Source organism: Bolinopsis microptera, chromosome 8, assembly GCF_026151205.1.
Source record: "Bolinopsis microptera isolate Bmic1 chromosome 8, MBARI_Bmic_1.0, whole genome shotgun sequence".
NCBI lineage: Eukaryota > Metazoa > Ctenophora > Tentaculata > Lobata > Bolinopsidae > Bolinopsis > Bolinopsis microptera.
The window spans coordinates 18,053,512-18,075,166 of NC_087079.1; the positions used below are offsets into that span (position 1 = coordinate 18,053,512).

General features: G+C 36.7%; 1 protein-coding gene across 1 annotated transcript in view; it reads right to left on the reverse strand.

Annotated features, from left to right (window-relative positions):
• Nucleotides 1-2,404: 2,404 nt before the first annotated feature.
• LOC134820222 (alpha-actinin-3-like) overlaps nucleotides 2,405-21,655 on the reverse strand; it is a 28,621-nt gene continuing 9,370 nt past the window's right edge. Inside the window, exons 2-12 of the mRNA XM_063830444.1 lie at nucleotides 15,594-15,768; nucleotides 12,480-12,631; nucleotides 10,786-10,959; nucleotides 9,234-9,303; nucleotides 8,832-8,900; nucleotides 7,743-7,866; nucleotides 7,190-7,305; nucleotides 3,707-3,816; nucleotides 3,065-3,202; nucleotides 2,810-2,899; nucleotides 2,405-2,539 (exon numbers count right to left, since the gene is read on the reverse strand). Coding sequence (XP_063686514.1) covers nucleotides 2,405-2,539; nucleotides 2,810-2,899; nucleotides 3,065-3,202; nucleotides 3,707-3,816; nucleotides 7,190-7,305; nucleotides 7,743-7,866; nucleotides 8,832-8,900; nucleotides 9,234-9,303; nucleotides 10,786-10,959; nucleotides 12,480-12,631; nucleotides 15,594-15,747 — 1,332 coding nt within the window. The 5' untranslated portion in view covers nucleotides 15,748-15,768. The remainder of the gene's footprint in view (nucleotides 2,540-2,809; nucleotides 2,900-3,064; nucleotides 3,203-3,706; nucleotides 3,817-7,189; nucleotides 7,306-7,742; nucleotides 7,867-8,831; nucleotides 8,901-9,233; nucleotides 9,304-10,785; nucleotides 10,960-12,479; nucleotides 12,632-15,593; nucleotides 15,769-21,655) is intronic.

Sequence of the window (21,655 nt, forward strand, 5' to 3'; positions counted from 1 at the left end):
TAACTGTAGCTGCTTCATGTTCTGAAATATAGTAGATCAGGTACAACTACATCTAACAAGTATAATACAACATTGGTTAAAGGGCAGGGATCGAACGGTTATACGGTAATATTTGGATAACTTTGTCACACTCCTAATACGATACCTCTTTTCTACTGTGAGGTTTCCTCAAAACCCTTTTAACTTATTAAGTGATGGTTCTTTTATCGATTGCAGCCCTAAATTATGCTGTTTTGAATTGTTGCCTAATACACGCACTTGGTTATTGGGAAATGAGGTCACTGTTTACTTAGATATAACGACCTGCTAAAATACTGCAATTACCTCACATCTTTAAACTAATTCATTGTCAAACATGGATTCATATAATAAGATTCTCCAGCAAAGTCAGATGACGAATACCTCCATATTTGACGATGTTGGTATGTCTGCCATGTCCGCTGCTATACTTGCAGGTGCGGCTGGGGCAAGATACGACTCACTTAGAAATCAGGACCTGAACTCGGACCTCATTGGGCCGGATGATAAACCCCTTTCAGTGGACGACGCTCTCATGAATAGTCTCCAGGGGCGAGTTTATAAATTCACTCACAAGGCTATCTGGGGATGTAGGATACTGCTACCAGCCGGAGGACACATTGCTAGAGATGTGGTTAATACACTGGTGGAGTTGCCACCTACTGAGCACTGGGCTTTTGTAGCCAGGGCTGAATGCAAGGCTTTAAATCCTCCCCAGGTAGCATACTTCATCGCTCAGTTTGGTAACGGGGACTTTATTAAACCCAAGGAGGAAGTAGGACGAGATGATGACAAAGCAGTACCCTTCGGAGCTCTCCTCCAAGAGAGGAACAAAGCCCATGCTGCTTTGAGTATTGTTCAAGGTCCCTCCAATCCTGACGTTTGGATACACAGCCCGGAGTTACGCCCCAAGAGATATGTGTACAAAGATAAGCAGCTGTGTAGTCCAGCATTCAGAGAAGACGAGTGGGCACCTATGAAGAAACCAATGAAGTTACGAGAGCTGAACGACTGTATTTACGACACCGAATGCACTGGGAGGGATTACGATGCTATCAACAATAACTGTCAACATTTTTCAGTGGCTCTTTTCAACAACATCTAAGAGTATGGTCTCCAGTAAACCGGTTAAATTAGCTGATAATAATTTTATAGATCGGAAAAAAAAGCTATTGTAAGACCCGGAGGCCGAAGTAGTCATTTAACTTGTTGATTAGAACTTTTAATTTTTTAAGAAAAAAGGAAAATAGCAATATTGATTGAAAAGATCTTGTAATAAATATTGATTTGTGACTACAATTGATCGTGGCATTTGTGTGTTATACAAATATAAACATACTACGAAATAATAAGAGAAAACAAAATCTCATAGAACCCAACAAATAGCTGCTGCCAGCGAACTGAGCTGACCGGTTATCAACTGAATGGGGATTCTACGGACACAAATTGAAATTTTTTTTCTTTTCAAGGTGTAAGTATTTTGGCAAGAACTTAGAAATTATCACAGTTTATTAAATGAAGTAATAAAGTAATAAAGACAACTTATTATATATTATTATATCGATAATTCATCAAAACATGATAAATTCTATAATATAATAACTATAGCGCCAAATTACGCGCACTGTACAATGTTTGTTACAATAATTTTACCTCGCGCGTTACAGTTACTCCACTTGTAGCAGCTGCTTTTACTGACCTCCAAAAGTCAAGACGTGAACGGTGAACTAAATCAATTTAAATCACGAGAAAGCGCTGTTTAAAACTCTGATGAGAACACAAGTTCATAGCTGGTAACAAATCGAGATAAACTTACGAAGAAGACTTACACGGTTTTCATACTTATCATCAAGCTAACAAATGAGAACAGCAAGCAAAACAAAGCAATGTAGTAGGAAGTTAAAGCAATGTTTATGCTGTGGATAAGAAGTGTGAAACGTTAGGTGAAATTTGTTTAATAATTCATGTAGACTGTAAAGTTAATTTACACAGCAATTAATGAGTTTTAAAACACACATGAACTAAACTGAGGCTTTACAAGCGGATTTAGCTGGCTGCAGACAACAGAGTATAGCAACACAGGTAATGGTAGTACCTATACTCTAACTAAACACAGGTACTGTTACATGTTGTCTACCTGTCTACTTAGTACAATACACAATATAACACAGAACACATAACACAGTGCTACACAATATCACAGTGCTACACAGTACACATTATTACAACATGGAAGACTACATACCACTTTCTCATTTGCTACCTTCAGAAATAAAGAAGTTTTAAAGTTAAAACACGGCTTTAAAAACTAAAGAGTATTTCTCAGGACAGACTAAGAAACACAGATTTAAAAGATTGTCATATTATTAACAGCTATTTTAATGAATCAAGTAAAGACTAAAGTAGTAACAAATAAAGTAAAACTCACTACTTTGGCAAGACTGTCTCTGTAAGAGTGAACGTAGCTAGCTAGATGTTTTAATCTCTTAATCTCCTTCTCGAACTTATCCAACTCTTGCAGCTGCATTTTAAATATTAGATAATTAATTCTATACCTGGTGTTATTCTAATACTCACAGCGTGTACTTCTAATATTCAACCAAATTAAGGATAACGATACATTTTCTAGTGCTACAGAAATTGGTCATTTTACCTTATTAAAGTTAAAATGAGGAAAAATGCGGAGTTTTTAGGTCCCTGTGTACGACAACAGGGGATGAAGCATGATTTTTGGCAGGATACCCATGGTTGCTAGAATAAGGTTGAAAAAATAACAACAAATTGTTCTAACCTCGGTAGCGTATGTGTGTAGTTTCTTCTGGGCTGCTTTGTTGCTCTTATCGTACTGTGAAGCTAACTGTCGTGACGACACCAGGAACACCTGGGTTAATAGATAGTAGAGCTAGTTGTGGTCAACATGTTAGCTTAGTAGTACTTAGAGGAGCAGGATTAAGAGATCATAATTAACATTAACATTCCCAACTTTGAACTTAGAGAGCCCCCCCCCCCCCCCCCCTATACTAGATAAGTTAATAGTTATTTGTACCTCGTTAAGGCCCTGTGGAGGTTGCTCTGAGTGGAGTGTATCTCTGAGTTTCCTCCACTCTCCTGCCATTTCCTCAACACAATGCTCCTGAGCTTCTTCTAGTTCTCCCATCATAACACGTGATCTCTCCTGTAGCTCCTGAGTGACACGTGTTAGTTAACTTCTCTGGCACGTGTTAGTTAACTTCTCTGACACGTGTTAGTTAACTTCTCTGACACGTGTTAGTTAACTTCTCTGACACGTGTTGGTTAACTTCTCTGACACGTGTTAGTTAACTTCTCTGACACGTGTTAGTTAACTTCTCTAGCACGTGTTAGTTAACTTCTCTGACACGTGTTAGTTAACTTCTCTGACACGTGTTAGTTAACTTCTCTGGCACGTGTTAGTTAACTTCTCTGGCACGTGTTAGTTAACTTCTCTGGCACGTGTTAGTTAACTTCTCTGGCACGTGGTATTTCTTTTGGAATATGGCCAAAATACGGAGCAAATATTATTAAATTATCTTATTTGGTATCTATCCTCTCATCACGACACGACCCGTTCGTGCAATTCTCAACTGATGGAAATCTTCCGAAATAATTTGTGAAATGATCGTTTAAAATGTTATTATTAACTATATTAATTATATTAAAATTAACGAACCATAAAGTGAGCCGCTCTCTGTCTGGCAGTGTGTTTACCCAGGAGTACACTCTTCAGTACAGACAAGTACACTAACACTACTCTCTCATCAGGGATACTAGTAGCTACATCTGAAGTTGTAGTGTTTATCAGTGTGTTTATTAGTGTGTTTATTAGTGTGTATAATGTTTATTAGTGTGTTCAGTAGTGTGTTTATTAGTGTGTTTATTAGTGTGTAGTAGAGTAAATAAAGAGTCTGTTAGAGTTGGGATAACTTGTTACATGTATTACTGCATCCCTTTATTCGGTAGTATAGAGTATTTTAATTGAAAGCTTGTCCGACCTCACTTCAACTCACATGCGTACACCATATCATACAATATCAACCATTAAAAAAGTGTCCCAACTTTCTTTTGCCCCTCAAACTACACTATAAAACTATCAGGTAGTAACTAAGTAACTAGTAACTAGTAACTAGGTAACTAGTTACTGTTAACACTATGTAGTAGGTGTGTTTGCTGGGCTGGTGGTCTGTGTCAGTGAGGTATCCAAACAATGCAGCTCTGTTGACTCATGTTGTGCGACAGCTCTACTATATTGGCTCATGTTGTGCGACAGCTCTACTATATTGACTCATGTTGTGCGACAGCTCTACTATATTGGCTCATGTTGTGCGACAGCTCTACTATATTCTTATATTGGCTCATGTTGTGCGACAGCTCTACTATATTGACTCATGTTGTGCGACAGCTCTACTATATTGGCTCATGTTGTGCGACAGCTCTACTATATTCTTATATTGGCTCATGTTGTGCGACAGCTCTACTATATTGGCTCATGTTGTGCGACAGCTCTACTATATTGGCTCATGTTGTGCGACAGCTCTACTATATTGGCTCATGTTGTGCGACAGCTCTACTATATTGACTCTATTTTGCCGCCTCTATTCAAACTATTGGTGATGTGATTACTTCAAAACAATAGCTCAAACAGTGTGTTTATTGCGTACTACTACTACACGTATTATATAGCAGGTTCTATCATCTGACTGTGTCATATTCTACACAAAACACTGTTGAGAGGGGTATAATTAATACACACAGAGAGTTTGTAATACTGTTTATTGTATACAATTGGCAGGGTTACAATACTATAGACAGGTGTGTGTGTGTTGTAAGAGATTAGACAACCCGACTAAGTAAGAGAAGTTTATTAGTTTGTAGAATTCATTATTTAGTTATTAGTTCCCAGAATATACACGTAGGTAACAGTGGGGAGGCGCCCAATATCCACCCTGTAATTAGTCAATTAGAAGCTCACAACCATGTTAGTGTGCAACTATAACACACTAATACTACTATTATAACACTGTGTGTTTCTATGTGGCACAATATGGCACTTATCTGTTAACTCTTAACATTCTTACTTTAGATGGTTGGTTGTAATTACAACATGTTATAAATAACATTACTACCAGGTATTTAAGTTTTTAAGTATCTGACTTTATTCTGTAGCTCTTGTCTCGGTATAGGCAATAATAAATATAATCGTATAATTGAAGTAGAGTAAGTGTTGTTAGTATATAGTAAGTGTTGTTAGTATATAACACTACAGTAACACTACAGAGAGTACTAGAGTAGTTGAGGTAGTGTTTAGTAACCTCACCTGGTGTACAATAGTGAACCCTCCTAACATTGCTTAATTAAGTTATGTGACGTTATAACTAGAAGTTATGTGACGTTATAATTAGATGAGTATTAATTAATATCACCACATAACTCGTTCACGCAGGAACACTATAATGATCAAAATATGTCAAGTTTAGTGGTAGGTATTAGTTTAAACCTTACATTATCTTGTTAATCATGCACTCTAATACAGTATAACTACTTTACAGCACTCTAATACAGTATAACTACTTTACAGCACTCTAATACAGTATAACTACTTTACAGCACTCTAATACAGTATAACTACTTTACAGCACTCTAATACAGTATAACTACTTTACAGCACTCTAATACAGTATAACTACTTTACAGCACTCTAATACAGTATAACTACTTTACAGCACTCTAATACAGTATAACTACTTTACAGCACTCTAATACAGTATAACTACTTTACAGCACTCTAATACAGTATAACTACTTTACAGCACTCTAATACAGTATAACTACTTTACAGCACTCTAATACAGTATAACTACTTTACAGCACTCTAATACAGTATAACTACTTTACAGCACTCTAATACAGTATAACTACTTTACAGCACTCTAATACAGTATAACTACTTTACAGCACTCTAATACAGTATAACTACTTTACAGCACTCTAATACAGTATAACTACTTTACAGCACTCTAATACAGTATAACTACTTTACAGCACTCTAATACAGTATAACATGATGCTAATCCCAGGGGACATGGTCCTGATTAAAACTAATGTTACACGAGTGAACTAAGGCGGTTAAGTGAGGCTAAGTGAGTTAGAACCTAGTTACAGGGTGCAGTGAGCTGTAGAGAGGGTTCACTTTAGTATCCGGGGTGTAGTGTTACAACTTGGAACAGTTCCAATATTTACTGTAAACTCTAAACATTGTAGTATATAGGTAATAAATAGTGTTGTCAGAGGTACAGAGAAAAGCTGTGTTGGCTACTGCTAGATCAAAGAATCGAGTCAGTTCTGGGTAATAGTCTGTCGGTTATTTGCGCATGATAAGTTTAAGTCTTATCCGGCAGCTGATACTTCGAAATTTTATGTTTAACTAGTATTATACATTATTTTTAGTAAACAACGTTAGTAGTTACCCTGCCCTCGTTCCCAAGGTAAAAATCTCCCGGCCCCCAGGTAACCAGGGTAACCAAGGTAGCCAGGGTAACCAAGGTAACCTATGTAACCAAGGTAACCAAGGTAACCAAGGTAAGCAAGGTAACCAGGGTAACCTATGTAACCAGGGTAACCAAGGTAACCAAGGTAGCCAGGGTAACCAGTGCAGGGTAAGCAAGGTAAGCAAGGTAAGCAAGGTAAGCAAGGTAAGCAAGGTAAGCAAGGTAACCAAGGTAAGCAAGGTTACCAAGGTAACCTATGTAACCAGGGTAACCTATGTAACCAAGGTAACCAAGGTAACCTATGTAACCTATCTAACCAAGGTAACCAGGGTAACCAGTGTAACCAGTGTAACCAGGGTAACCTATGTAACCAAGGTAACCAGGGTAACCTAAGCTATGTAACCAAGGTAACCAAGGTAACCTATGTAACCAAGGTAACCAAGGTAACCAAGGTAACCAAGGTAACCAAGGTAAGCAAGGTAACCAGGGTAACCTATGTAACCAAGGTAACCAGGATAAGCAAGGTAACCTATGTAACCAAGGTAACCTATGTAACCAAGGTAACCAGGGTAACCAAGGTAACCAAGGTAACCAAGGTAACCAAGGTAACCAAGGTAACCAAGGTAACCAAGGTAACCAAGGTAACCAGGGTAACCTATGTAACGTACCGTGCGGCATGAGAAGAGGTTCCACAGAGAAGCAACTCTTAGCCACGTTGAGAGCATGTTGTACTCTCTCTACTGGCGACATCTTACTTACACTAGCCATCACTACTTTGTCAGGCCTGGAACACGGAGTTACAATTAACAGAAATGTTAACTTTGTGTAATTTTAAATATTATAGTCCTATTTAGTCTTTGATTTTATAAATATACTAGAAAGCCCGTGGTAACAGGGACGAAGCTAGTAGTCTTCTTTGAAAGAAAGTTTTAATCGCATCCCAACCGAAGATACAGCCGATTTAATTATAAAACACTTTAAACACAACGTAATTACCAAAAAACGATCAAAATGACGTTAAAACAATCTTTGCACGTGCACGTGTGCATTAAAACACCGTTGCTAAGGAACCTTTTGGTTGTTACCTAAATTCCTATTTTTCGTCTGATTTGCACGTGGGCGGTCGTACATACAGACAACAAAAACAATTCTTTGAATTATAGTAGAGACACCACCCCAGTGGAACAGGTAAGTAACAGGTAAGTAAGGTAAGTAAGGTACCTGTAAGCGTGAAGGAGTCTGCAGAGAAGTATGCCATTATTCCAGCTAGTAGAGAAGTTGAACTGCTCGGTAGTTCCCAGAGTTTCTTGTAGCCAGCCTCTTAACTGCTGCTGTAATGTACTTCCTGGGGAGGGAGTGAGTGTGAGATTATAACAACTTGTTACTTCTGAGCCATTGTATGAGATAAAAATCTCTTATCTAGTGAGATACAGCGAGCTCCTCTAGTAAATTGTGGCACTGGTTTAAAGAGGATATATTAAACAAGTTGTAAATCCCTCATATTATTATACTACTGTTGTATCCAGGTGGTCCTTTCTCAGAAGTCAATATTCAATGTCCTATAACTTCGTTATGTTCAGCAGTATGTTGAATAGACTGTAATGTAAACCATATGTAAACCAGCATACTTGTAGGTAACTAGTGTGTAGTGTGTTGAACATCATTACTCTCAATATACAGATAGAGAGTAAAGTGTGCTATAGTAGTTTACAAACACTAGACACTGCTGGGTGTCAGGGCGTGGCTGAGTAGTATAATGATAGCCAACTAGTGAGTATTATTATGCAGTCTACACAAACACTAATAAACCACATAGAGTCATGTAGCATACACTCTCACTTAGTCGTGTTTACTATTACTATTGGTGTTTACAGTGCAATAAACCATCATGATTAATGATCAGACTCAATAATAAGATGTAGCCTGAGTGTCTGGTAAATGTGCGGACTATTGGACAGTTTAACTAGTCGTGTAGTGGGTTAGTTCATTAATCATTAATCAGAATAATAACAATAATTTGTTCATTAATCATTAATTATAATCATAACTCTTTATTAATTGTGATTTTAATCAATGATCGTACTAAATTAATAGCTATAGCTAGATCAATATGGTGCTAAAAGGTATTAGCTAAAAGAGGGAGAGAGCTTCTTTCTTCAATAATTGAAACACTTTATACTAAACAGGATGCACAATATACTAATGATAATCATAACATTATAATGGTACAGTCATCTGACATCTCTTAATCAGGAGAATCTACGATAGGGGGAATTGTTAACATGTAAAACTCTGCTGATAACCACAAACCAGTGTTCAAATGTCTTATATCCTTTATTTCATGCATCACCTCTTCAATTAAACTCCTTCCTTTCCCACCTACAGTATTATCACCGTTATCATGGGTACTTTTGTTAAATTTAGTACTCTCTTACTATAAATACTTTTATTTAATATAATATATCGTAATAATAATAATAAATAATTTAAGTAATGATTGTATTACAATATATATCAGTTATTGTATTATTGTATTAAGTACCACAGCTCGTTAAAAGTAGATGCTAAAAAAAACCTAAGATTAAATGTTTCCTTTCGAAGATAAAATTCTTAAAATTGCCGTTCAGATCGGTCCCTGGAAGCAAGTTATTCTAATATAACTGTAATGAAAAGGTTAATTTAAGTTAACATTCAGTAACTGGTAAAACTAACCTAGAACTCTACAGGGAGAATCAGAGGTAGCAGGGTTGGTGTTGGGGTCTCCATTACTCATACCATGTATCTGAAATATTACTCCTTCATCAAACAGCAAAACGTTGTAACTTATTAACTGTATTATATAAAAAACAAAACCAATATTTGGAAAGTGACGGGGTTGTAAGAACAGAGCTATGGGGCGACGTTTTTGGTGGTTTGACGAGGGAGGTAATAGAGACGGGAGCAGGTTCAAACTAAACACGATTGTTGAACAGAGTTCTGGATGCTAGGATACACAGAGTTCTGGGTGCTAAGATACACAGAGTTCTGGATGCTAGGATACACAGAGTTCTGGGTGCTAGGATACACAGAGTTCTGGGTGCTAGGATACACAGAGTTCTGGGTGCTAGGATACACAGAGTTCTGGATGCTAGGATACACAGAGTTCTGGGTGCTAGGATACACAGAGTTCTGGATGCTAGGATACACAGAGTTCTGGGTGCTAGGATACACAGAGTTCTGGATGCTAGGATACACAGAGTTCTGGGTGCTAGGATACACAGAGTTCTGGGTGCTAGGATACACAGAGTTCTGGATGCTAGGATACACAGAGTTCTGGATGCTAGGATACACAGAGTTCTGGATGCTAGGATACACAGTCCCTGAAGTTCAGTACACCACGTGATTACAGTGGTCAGTAACCGTGTAGTCCAGGTAGCTTCGTAACCCAATTACAGGAGAGTTTTACAGTGTATATCGGTTGCAGGGGGCTATACATTAACGGTTACAGTGGTTATAATGTACATAGTACAATGTACTGTCTGTTATAGTTACAGTGGTTATAATGTACATTGTGCAATGTACTGTCTGTAGTTACAGTGGTTATAATGTACATTGTACAATGTACTGCCTGTAGTTACAGTGGTTATTATGTACATTGTACAATGTACTGCCTCTAGTTACAGTGGTTATTATTTACATTGTACAATGTACTGGCAGTAGTTACAGTGGTTATAATGTACATTGTACAATGTACTGCCTTGTAGTTACAGTGGTTATAATGTACATTGTACAATGTACATTGTACAATGTACATTGTACAATGTACTGCCTTGTAGTTACAGTGGTTATAATGTACATTGTACAATGTACTACTTGTAGTCAAGGAACCACAACTGGCTCGCTTATGTCTTTAAAGGAGAAAATATGTTAAATATTCAGTTGGTATTTAAATACATTATACGTCATAGCACCTTGTAATGTAAGACGCTCGCGACTAAAGGTGCGTATAGAAGTAGTAGTACGCTTACAAAGACTTTAATAGAGTAGGTAAAGATGATGTGAAACCCACTTCACACTTCACTACCACTAACCCATCTCACTGCAATGGTATAAGGTAGGATACAGGTGCATATACTTATTGAAGTGGCAAGTATTATACCAAAACAACTAAAACAGGGCCAGAAGGCTGATGCCTGCTAACAAAGCTCCCAGCTAAGCTATGTAACACAGGCAGTCCAGAGCTAGAACATCAAACTATGAAACTAGAAAGTGAAAGTGAAAGTACCTGGAACTTGAGAATGATGATCCAGAGCATGCCTAAAGTGAGAGTAGAATCCCCAGACGTTATATTGGTAGCGTCTATGTTAACTGTTTTTAGCCCCTTGCTGTGGAGGAATGTAAGAGCCATACCAACATTCTCCAGAGCTCTCAGTTTCTCATCTACACATCGTGATCTACCCTGAGGAGTAGTGTTTTAGTTTCTCATCTACACATCGTGATCTACCCTGAGGAGTAGTGTTTTAGTTTCTCATCTACACATCGTGATCTACCCTGAGGAGTAGTGTTTTAGTTTCTCATCTACACATCGTGATCTACCCTGAGGAGTAGTGTTTTAGTTTCTCATCTACACATCGTGATCTACCCTGAGGAGTAGTGTTTTAGTTTCTCATCTACACATCGTGATCTACCCTGAGGAGTAGTGTTTTAGTTTCTCATCTACACATCGTGATCTACCCTGAGGAGTAGTGTTTTAGTTTCTCATCTACACATCGTGATCTACCCTGAGGAGTAGTGTTTTAGTTTCTCATCTACACATCGTGATCTACCCTGAGTAGTAGTGTTTTAGTTTCTCATCTACACATCGTGATCTACCCTGAGGAGTAGTGTTTTAGTTTCTCATCTACACATCGTGATCTACCCTGAGGAGTAGTGTTTTAGTTTCTCATCTACACATCGTGATCTACCCTGAGGAGTAGTGTTTTAGTTTCTCATCTACACATCGTGATCTACCCTGAGGAGTAGTGTTTTAGTTTCTCATCTACACATCGTGATCTACCCTGAGGAGTAGTGTTTTAGTTTCTCATCTACACATCGTGATCTACCCTGAGGAGTAGTGTTTTAGTTTCTCATCTACACATCGTGATCTACCCTGAGGAGTAGTGTTTTAGTTTCTCATCTACACATCGTGATCTACCCTGAGGAGTAGTGTTTTAGTTTCTCATCTACACATCGTGATCTACCCTGAGTAGTAGTGTTTTAGTTTCTCATCTACACATCGTGATCTACCCTGAGGAGTAGTGTTTTAGTTTCTCATCTACACATCGTGATCTACCCTGAGGAGTAGTGTTTTAGTTTCTCATCTACACATCGTGATCTACCCTGAGGAGTAGTGTTTTAGTTTCTCATCTACACATCGTGATCTACCCTGAGGAGTAGTGTTTTAGTTTCTCATCTACACATCGTGATCTACCCTGGGGAGTAGTGTTTTAGTTTCTCATCTACACATCGTGATCTACCCTGGGGAGTAGTGTTTTAGTTTCTCATCTACACATCGTGATCTACCCTGAGGAGTAGTGTTTTAGTTTCTCATCTACACATCGTGATCTACCCTGAGGAGTAGTGTTTTAGTTTCTCATCTACACATCGTGATCTACCCTGAGGAGTAGTGTTTTAGTTTCTCATCTACACATCGTGATCTACCCTGAGGAGTAGTGTTTTAGTTTCTCATCTACACATCGTGATCTACCCTGAGGAGTAGTGTTTTAGTTAGTAATCTACTAGAAGATCTATTTGTAGTGTAGTGTTTGAACAGTTTAGACTTCAAGATAGCATACAATTGGAGAAAACAATAAGGAGTAGTGTTTTAATAAGGGCAATCTTGCGTGATCTTAAGTCAGCTGATAGCACGAGAGAACTTGGCGAACGAAATCCTATTATAGCGAAAGTGAAAGTGAAAGTGAAACAAAAGCAAGTTCTCACCAGTTTCTCGCTGGAGAGCTGCTCTAGGAGCTGCAACAACAACACACCATCCTTCAGATCAGTGAACAGGTCTGTCACGTGGGTACCACGTGGTTTTAGGTACATGTTCACCCACTTCTGGAACGTTCTCTTCTGCACTTCCTCCCGAGATGCTGAAAACAGATTGTGTCATAGAGTGTCAGGAGGATAAGGTCCTTATAAAGGAGGGTATAATTACGACCCAAATCTTAATTTCAGCCAAATTTTTACCAGAAAAAAAGCTGAAACATTGGATTTTGGTCCCCATATAAAACAAATTTGAATAACCTTTTAGTAAAGCACTGTACTTACATCAACTGTTTCCCCTTTTAGTAAAGCACCGTACTTACATCAATTAGTCTGTACACAACAATGTGGTCAGGAGTATGGTTTACTTACACATTAAATAAGGAGAACTCTAGAGAAAGATTACCTTATATGGTAGTGTAACCATGGTAACACTACCATATAAGGTAAAATACTCACACTTCAAATAAACCCTGCGACCGCTACACTGAGAGGGGTGAACTCGAGAGAAGCTCATTCTAACAACACAAGGTGCTACTCACACCAACAAACACTATAACAATAGCAGGTGTATCTACTACTCACACCAACAAACAACACTATAACAATACAAATACAATTACAATCGTGAACTTCGAACACGAACAAGAGATGAACAATAACAATGTTAACAAGGTCAACTAGATACATTTAATCGTGTTAACTATCTACAAGGTTCACGCAACATTCCGATAAAGATATATGATAGGGGCACTGTAATCATGACATATTATATAATCACAATGCTCTCAATAAGTAAAACAGATAAGTAAACAGCTCAAAGTGTTACACAGTAATGAAGTGAATACGTTGTGTTCTAATAATTTAATATAATTACGGGGTGTATTAGACGGTAAAGTTAGATTATACGTGATCATTATTGGGTAACAATACTTACTCAATAGAGATCACGTATAATCTTTATTTTTGTTATGTGTTTGTTTTTGTTCTTAGAATTGTCCAAATTCTTTGATGCTTTCAGTTTTATTACGTTGTGTTGCCAGTTTTGTGATCGCTTCCTGGCGAAATCAAGTATTTTTTATTTATTTACCATAGCAAAACTCGTACAATTTCTCTGACAAATAGCAATATCCCCCTTACCTCCAAAATACCTCCAAAATACCTCCTTCCAAAATTGTAAACAGTAACTGAGCCGCTTTAAATTACCCTTGTTAACGATGATCTTGTACTTGAGGTAGTTGAGGAGTCTCTCCACATTCTTCCGAGGCATCTGTCACTCTGTTACAGCTAGCTACCAGCTAGCTACCAGCTAGTTACAGTTGTTAACTACTGTGTTACTAGTTGTAGACTGCTAGTTAACACTTAGTCTCCAGTGATTTACCGCTCACTAACTATCAGTCAAGTTCTTCAGTTTTAACCAACTTTCCAACTAGTTCCACAGCTCTCATGGGACGCTCTCAGATGTCACAGAATGTATCTCAGCAGTAACGTAAGGAGCTAGGTGCAGCAGTAACGTAAGGAGCTAGGTGCAGCAGTAACGTAAGGAGCTAGGTGCAGCAGTAACGTAAGGAGCTAGGTGCAGCAGTAACGTAAGGAGCTAGGTGCAGCAGTAGGACAGTGTCATGGGGTTGTATCACAAGTGCTGAGGTGTATCACAAGTGCTGAGGTGTATCACATCTACACTCTACAGATTGAGTAGTAAACCTACTACATCTTCTCATCTTGGGGGTGAACTAGTCAATTGATAGAGAGATACTAAGATGTTGCGCATATTACGTTAATTAAATAAACAATCAGCAATCTGATAAAAATGTTATACTTATATTCACGTTCATAAAGTCAGAAGGTTTCATAAAACTGAAATAAATATTTTAAAAATACAGAAAGCAAGCAATGCAAATTTACGTCGAAAATGTTAGATGTAAAGTTAATAAAGATAAACACCCACCATATTAACAAACTATAATAAGATAACCTTACTGTAGCACACTGTATAGCTACACTGCATAGCTAGTAGCTACACTGCCTCCACTAGAGACATAATACCAGTTAAGTGAAGCTACCTCTACCCAATAGACAGTGAGTAAACTCTCGTAAGACCAGGAAAAGAGCGACAATTTAAAAGTTCCATTAAATATAATAATGTAGCTAAGAAGCTGAGATATGCTGCTGACCTATTGTCTAGACTTCCTCTTATTTTACGGACAAAATTAAACTTTACTCAGGACAAAACAGTGATGAATAATGAAAGATTTAACTTTGCAGTTAAATGCAATCATTTACCAGCATTTAAAACAGATGTTACAATCAATATCTTATGCAACATAGTACTAATAGGCTTAATGTTACAACTTTGAAAGTCAAATTGTTTTCATGGTAAAATATATTATATAGACTCTTACAAATGGGGCCTACTGAAAAACAAATTAAGTAACATAAGAATATAGTGAAAAAGACAGCAACATAATAATATTGACAGGTGCAGTGTTATGACTGTAGTGTTACAGTACAAATTCGGCAGAATTACTGCACTGCACGAAGTTGCAGAGCCGCTCTGCTACCATGGCAATGTTGCAGAGCTGTACTGTTACCATGGCAATGTTGCTAATTGGATCAGCATGTCACGTGACAAGCTCACGCCTCACTGAGCTAGACATATTGAATATTTACTGACACGGTGACAGAGTAATACAGAAGGGTGTCAGTACTAGGGTGTTTCAGGAATATAAATACGGGTTCCTGCTAGTTCTGATAATGTGCGTCCTGACCACATGATATTTAAATTAAGGTATAATTTTTGTTGCATTATTATTATGATAAAATACTGTGCTAGCAGGTGTTTTTTAACGGAATACTCTTACAATGTAACACCTCCAAGTAAAAAGACTGGATGAGTGACACGACATTTTAATTAATTCTTTTTCCGTCTCATTAAAAGCCGTCTCACTTTTCCGACCGTTAAACTGCCAGAAAATTTATCAAAGTTTTATCATAGCCCACATCCCTCCCCCCGGTCACCCTCCCCCCACCCACCATCCCTCCCACCACATGATAAGAAACAGTACTCACACTTGAGTTGGAGTAGTTTGCTGGTGACTTGTCGAGTTAGCTTTCTCCTGCTACCCCCGCTCTCTTCCTGCCTCTCTTCAAGAGTAGAGACATTATGTGTAGAGACAGGGTGTGTCTCACTGTGTCTCACTGGCCTCTCATTCTTCTCCACCATTCTCCCTTCCTCATATCGGTACTGAAATTAACACGGGTTATTGTAACGTTGCTATTATAACCTTGCTGTCCGACTTAGCTTCTCTTAGGTTATTTTTAATTAAAACCGGCCGTTATTTTCTCTATCGACGTAAAGATGATCTTCATATTGCCAATTTGTTACTTTCATATCCAGACAAAGTTAAACTATAACTTGAAGAAGAATAAACACTGTCTGTGCCTGAAGTTAACAATTTCACAGCAATTACTCCAGTCAGAAGAGTACCGCTGGAAGACGGAAGGTTCTAGAAGAACTGGAGGAGTTAAAGATAACACTTTACTTAGTACTCTAGAGTATGTAAGTGTGTAGTAGAGTTAAAAATAACACTTAACTTAGTACTCTAGAATATGTAGTTGGCAGAGACCTGGCGAAGAAACCTGTAAATGTAGTTACATATCAGCACCACAATCTACATTACTTCCAGTCAAACCAGGTAACACACTGTGTAGACACCCTCCTAGACAGGTAACACAGTGTAACCTCCTCCGCAAAATGCTACATACAGTAACAGTTCTGCACTATCACTACATACACCTCCCTTAAAGTACTATCTCTACAGTATTCACACCTCCCTCTTACTTCACCTGTTACAACATTGCAAACTAGAAGTGGGGCACAATTGATGGCTTTTCTGAGTTTCTAGAATCAACACCCTAACTTTGACGATATAAAGTTATGATATATTATTGCTATAGCTTTATATCATGTTCATGAAGCTTCTATTTTGAGAACTCGTTTAACCACATTACTAAAACTTTACTCTAAACACTAAGAGTGATGTTATATAAGCTAGCAGTGTAGGAAACAGTTAGTGAAGTAAGTGTACCACTATGTGTGCAGTGTGGGAACTATAAATACCTGGTCTCTAACTGTGTAACTAACTTAAACTAACTGGTATTAATGAGGAATAATAATAATGTCTTTATCTAGCATTATGTAATATCACTGGGACTACATACTACAAGTATTATTATTAAGTTAGGGGTATAAATAGGTAGAACCTCAATAAACCTAAACAATTTGCCCCTTTACATGCTCGAGGTGAATTGAGTTATTTATTAGTTCTTACAATGATATAAGTTATATAATTAACAACTTAATATAACTTTAAACACAATGGACTATGAAACACCAGATCTACAAGGTTAACAGGAAGTACATGGAGAGGGAGTATGAGTATAAGTAGGATCTCAACAGGAGAGGGAGTAGGATCTCTGTGGGTTATTTAGAGGGGTTTATAGGGAGGGAGATAAGAAATATGAGAGGTAGTATAATTGTGAGTGTATAGTACTGTGTATAGAGAGTGTATTGTATACTGTATAGTTGAATGTCACCCAGCTGGTATACATGGTATTGGGTAGGGAGAAGTTAATATGCCCAATTAGAGCTATTAGCTGACGCACAGTGCAGGTAATACAGTGCTGGTAATATACATTAGTAATCTGGAGCAAGATATAAGCAGATCATTACTAGAAAGTAGAGGGGTGCCCACTGGATCAGTAAACCATACACAGGACCTACAGAGTACAGAGTAGGGACCTCTACACAGAACCTACAGAACCTACAGAGTAGAGACCTCTATCCAATAAACATAGACTACACAGGAAGTAGAGACCTCTATCCAATAAACATAGACTACACAGGAAGTAGAGACCTCTATCCAATAAACATAGACTACACAGGAAGTAGAGACCTCTATCCAATAAACATAGACTACACAGGAAGTAGAGACCTCTATCCAATAAACATAGACTACACAGGAAGTAGAGACCTCTATCCAATAAACATAGACTACACAGGAAGTAGAGACCTCTATCCAATAAACATAGACTACACAGGAAGTAGAGACCTCTATCCAATAAACATAGACTACACAGGAAGTAGAGACCTCTATCCAATAAACATAGACTACACAGGAAGTAGAGACCTCTATCCAATAAACATAGACTACACAGGAAGTAGAGACCTCTATCCAATAAACATAGACTACACAGGAAGTAGAGACCTCTATCCAATAAACATAGACTACACAGGAAGTAGAGACCTCTATCCAATAAACATAGACTACACAGGAAGTAGAGACCTCTATCCAATAAACATAGACTACACAGGAAGTAGAGACCTCTATCCAATAAACATAGACTACACAGGAAGTAGAGACCTCTACACAGGGAGTAGAGACCTCTACACACTACACAGGGGTTAGGGACCTCTTGTTGTCCAATATGAAGGTTTTATCCGAGTCACTGGACGATTGGTCTCCTTGTTTTACAAGTTAACTATTATCCTTACTAACATTTTATGTAACATTTGTGGTACAAAACCATCAATTACTAAGCACACACTGTATACACACTGCCATCTTACAGAGCCTGAATAGTCAACAGTATTCTACAATCTACAGTAACTAACTAAGTTTTTATAAGTAATTAGTAACTGAATAAAATGTTATTAGTAACTAAGAACTAATTAAGTTGATATTAGTAATTATTACCTAATTAGTAAGTACTTGCAGTTACCACCCGTATTCACACTCAGACCTGAGTTTAGTCATTTTCCGATACGAGATTGGGGACGGGTTCTAAAAACAAACAAACAAACAACATAAATAATAAAGTTGTTATTAGTAATTAGTTGTTACTAGCAATTAATAACTAATTAAGTTGTAATTAGGACACCTTGCGATAATTAGCAGCTAGACGGGTGATTTTGTAGAGAGCGAGTAGCGCGATCCTCTCCATTCATCCTGTAATCCTCTTGTTTCTAATATAACAACAACTTTACTACAGAGTTGTGGGGAGGCTGTGAAGTAGTGTTGATTATAGTGGGGAGGCTATCAAGGTGGCGCTGTGAGCTGGGAGGGACTGTGTGCAGAGAGGGTTATCCAGCTTTAGTAGGGGACTTTCCGCCTCTTTCTACATAGTTCTTGGTAGGTCTGTTATGTCCGGATAATCAAATTAGCTTGTATTGTATTAATCTACAACTAATACCTTCACACAACCAAACTACACACAACGAAACTAGAAGATTATCAACTACTTTGAAAATACAAATTCAAATTTACTAGGAAACAAATTTAGAAAGAGCTTTTAAATCGAATTGATTATTTACGTTATATAATAAGTATAGCTACGAAGCGTATAATCTAATCCAGTTGACTTATACTAGAATACTAGAATATTTTATGACTGCGTTGATGACTGCATCTATGAATTGGAGCAATTTAGTTAACAAACAGTCGAAATAAACTTAAAGCAGCGAAAAGACGACGTAAATCAATCGAAATTTTTAAAATCTACAATTCAGCAGCACATAAAGAGGGGTGTAATATTCTAACCGATTATAAAATCTATATTATATAGTGATAATATAACCTTGGTAAACTAGTTACTACGGTTATATTAGTACAATCTTCTGAAACAGCTAAGAACGTCACGTACTTTACAGGGCAATAGTAAGAACTTCTATAACAGACGATTATTAGCGATATTAGCAATTATGTGGTCCAAACGAGACAGTTATATAATAAGAGCTAAAAAAAGCTTCATATCAAGGCGTACTTTCTGTAGTCGACCTAGAATATTAGATAGCAGACAAACACTGGCAGACGAGTAGATTATATAAGTAGTGATTAAGTATTTTATACAAGTGTAGTAGGTTATATTATAACCTATATAACCTGTATAAGTACTGATTACAACAACGTGCCAGTCACCTCTACAACGTACTCAGCAGGCCTCTACTTAGAACGTTTATAGTTTACAGCTATTCAGGTTGCAAGATTCTATAAATCCTAATAATAGCGGACAATCAGAATCTGAGGCTATCAGAAAAGCGCACACATGTAATGAGATATTATGTTTGATTGCTGCAGTCAGCAGATATATCTGTGTAGCAAGCAGAAGAGGAATTACTCCGCAAGCAATTATAATACTATGTATTAGAGGGAGGAAAACAAAAGAGACGGGTGTCGTCATGGAGTAAACAAAATCAACTGCAGCATATTATTCAATTAATACTACTATTTAAGTTATGCTGTCATGGAGTAAACAAAAACAACTGCAGCATATTATTCAATTAATACTACTATTTAAGTTATGCTGTCATGGAGTAAACAAAAACAACTGCAGCATATTATTCAATTAATACTACTATTTAAGTTATGCTGTTATGGAGTAAACAAAAACAACTGCAGCATATTATTCAATTAATACTACTATTTAAGTTATGTCGTCATGGAGTAAACAAAAACAACTGCAGCATATTATTCAATTAATACTACTATTTAAGTTATGCTGTCATGGAGTAAACAAAAACAACTGCAGCATATTATTCAATTAATACTACTATTTAAGTTATGCTGTCATGGAGTAAACAAAAACAACTGCAGCATATTATTCAATTAATACTACTATTTAAGTTATGTCGTCATGGAGTAAACAAAAACAACTGCAGCATATTATTCAATTAATACTACTATTTAAGTTATGCTGTCATGGAGTAAACAAAAACAACTGCAGCATATTATTCAATTAATACTACTATTTAAGTTATGCTGTCATGGAGTAAACAAAAACAACTGCAGCATATTATTCAATTAATACTACTATTTAAGTTATGTCGTCATGGAGTAAACAAAAACAACTGCAGCATATTATTCAATTAATACTACTATTTAAGTTATGCTGTCATGGAGTAAACAAAAACAACTGCAGCATATTATTCAATTAATACTACTATTTAAGTTATGCTGTCATGGAGTAAACAAAAACAACTGCAGCATATTATTCAATTAATACTACTATTTAAGTTATGCTGTCATGGAGTAAACAAAAACAACTGCAGCATATTATTCAATTAATACTACTATTTAAGTTATGCTGTCATGGAGTAAACAAAAACAACTGCAGCATATTATTCAATTAATACTACTATTTAAGTTATGCTGTTATGGAGTAAACAAAAACAACTGCAGCATATTATTCAATTAATACTACTATTTAAGTTATGCTGTCATGGAGTAAACAAAAACAACTGCAGCATATTATTCAATTAATACTACTATTTAAGTTATGCTGTCATGGAGTAAACAAAAACAACTGCAGCATGTTATTCAATTAATACTACTATTTAAGTTATGCTGTCATGGAGTAAACAAAAACAACTGCAGCATATTATTCAATTAATACTACTATTTAAGTTATGTCGTCATGGAGTAAACAAAAACAACTGCAGCATATTATTCAATTAATACTACTATTTAAGTTATGCTGTCATGGAGTAAACAAAAACAACTGCAGCATATTATTCAATTAATACTACTATTTAAGTTATGCTGTCATGGAGTAAACAAAAACAACTGCAGCATATTATTCAATTAATACTACTATTTAAGTTATGTCGTCATGGAGTAAACAAAAACAACTGCAGCATATTATTCAATTAATACTACTATTTAAGTTATGCTGTCATGGAGTAAACAAAAACAACTGCAGCATATTATTCAATTAATACTACTATTTAAGTTATGCTGTCATGGAGTAAACAAAAACAACTGCAGCATATTATTCAATTAATACTACTATTTAAGTTATGCTGTCATGGAGTAAACAAAAACAACTGCAGCATATTATTCAATTAATACTACTATTTAAGTTATGCTGTCATGGAGTAAACAAAAACAACTGCAGCATATTATTCAATTAATACTACTATTTAAGTTATGCTGTTATGGAGTAAACAAAAACAACTGCAGCATATTATTCAATTAATACTACTATTTAAGTTATGCTGTCATGGAGTAAACAAAAACAACTGCAGCATATTATTCAATTAATACTACTATTTAAGTTATGCTGTCATGGAGTAA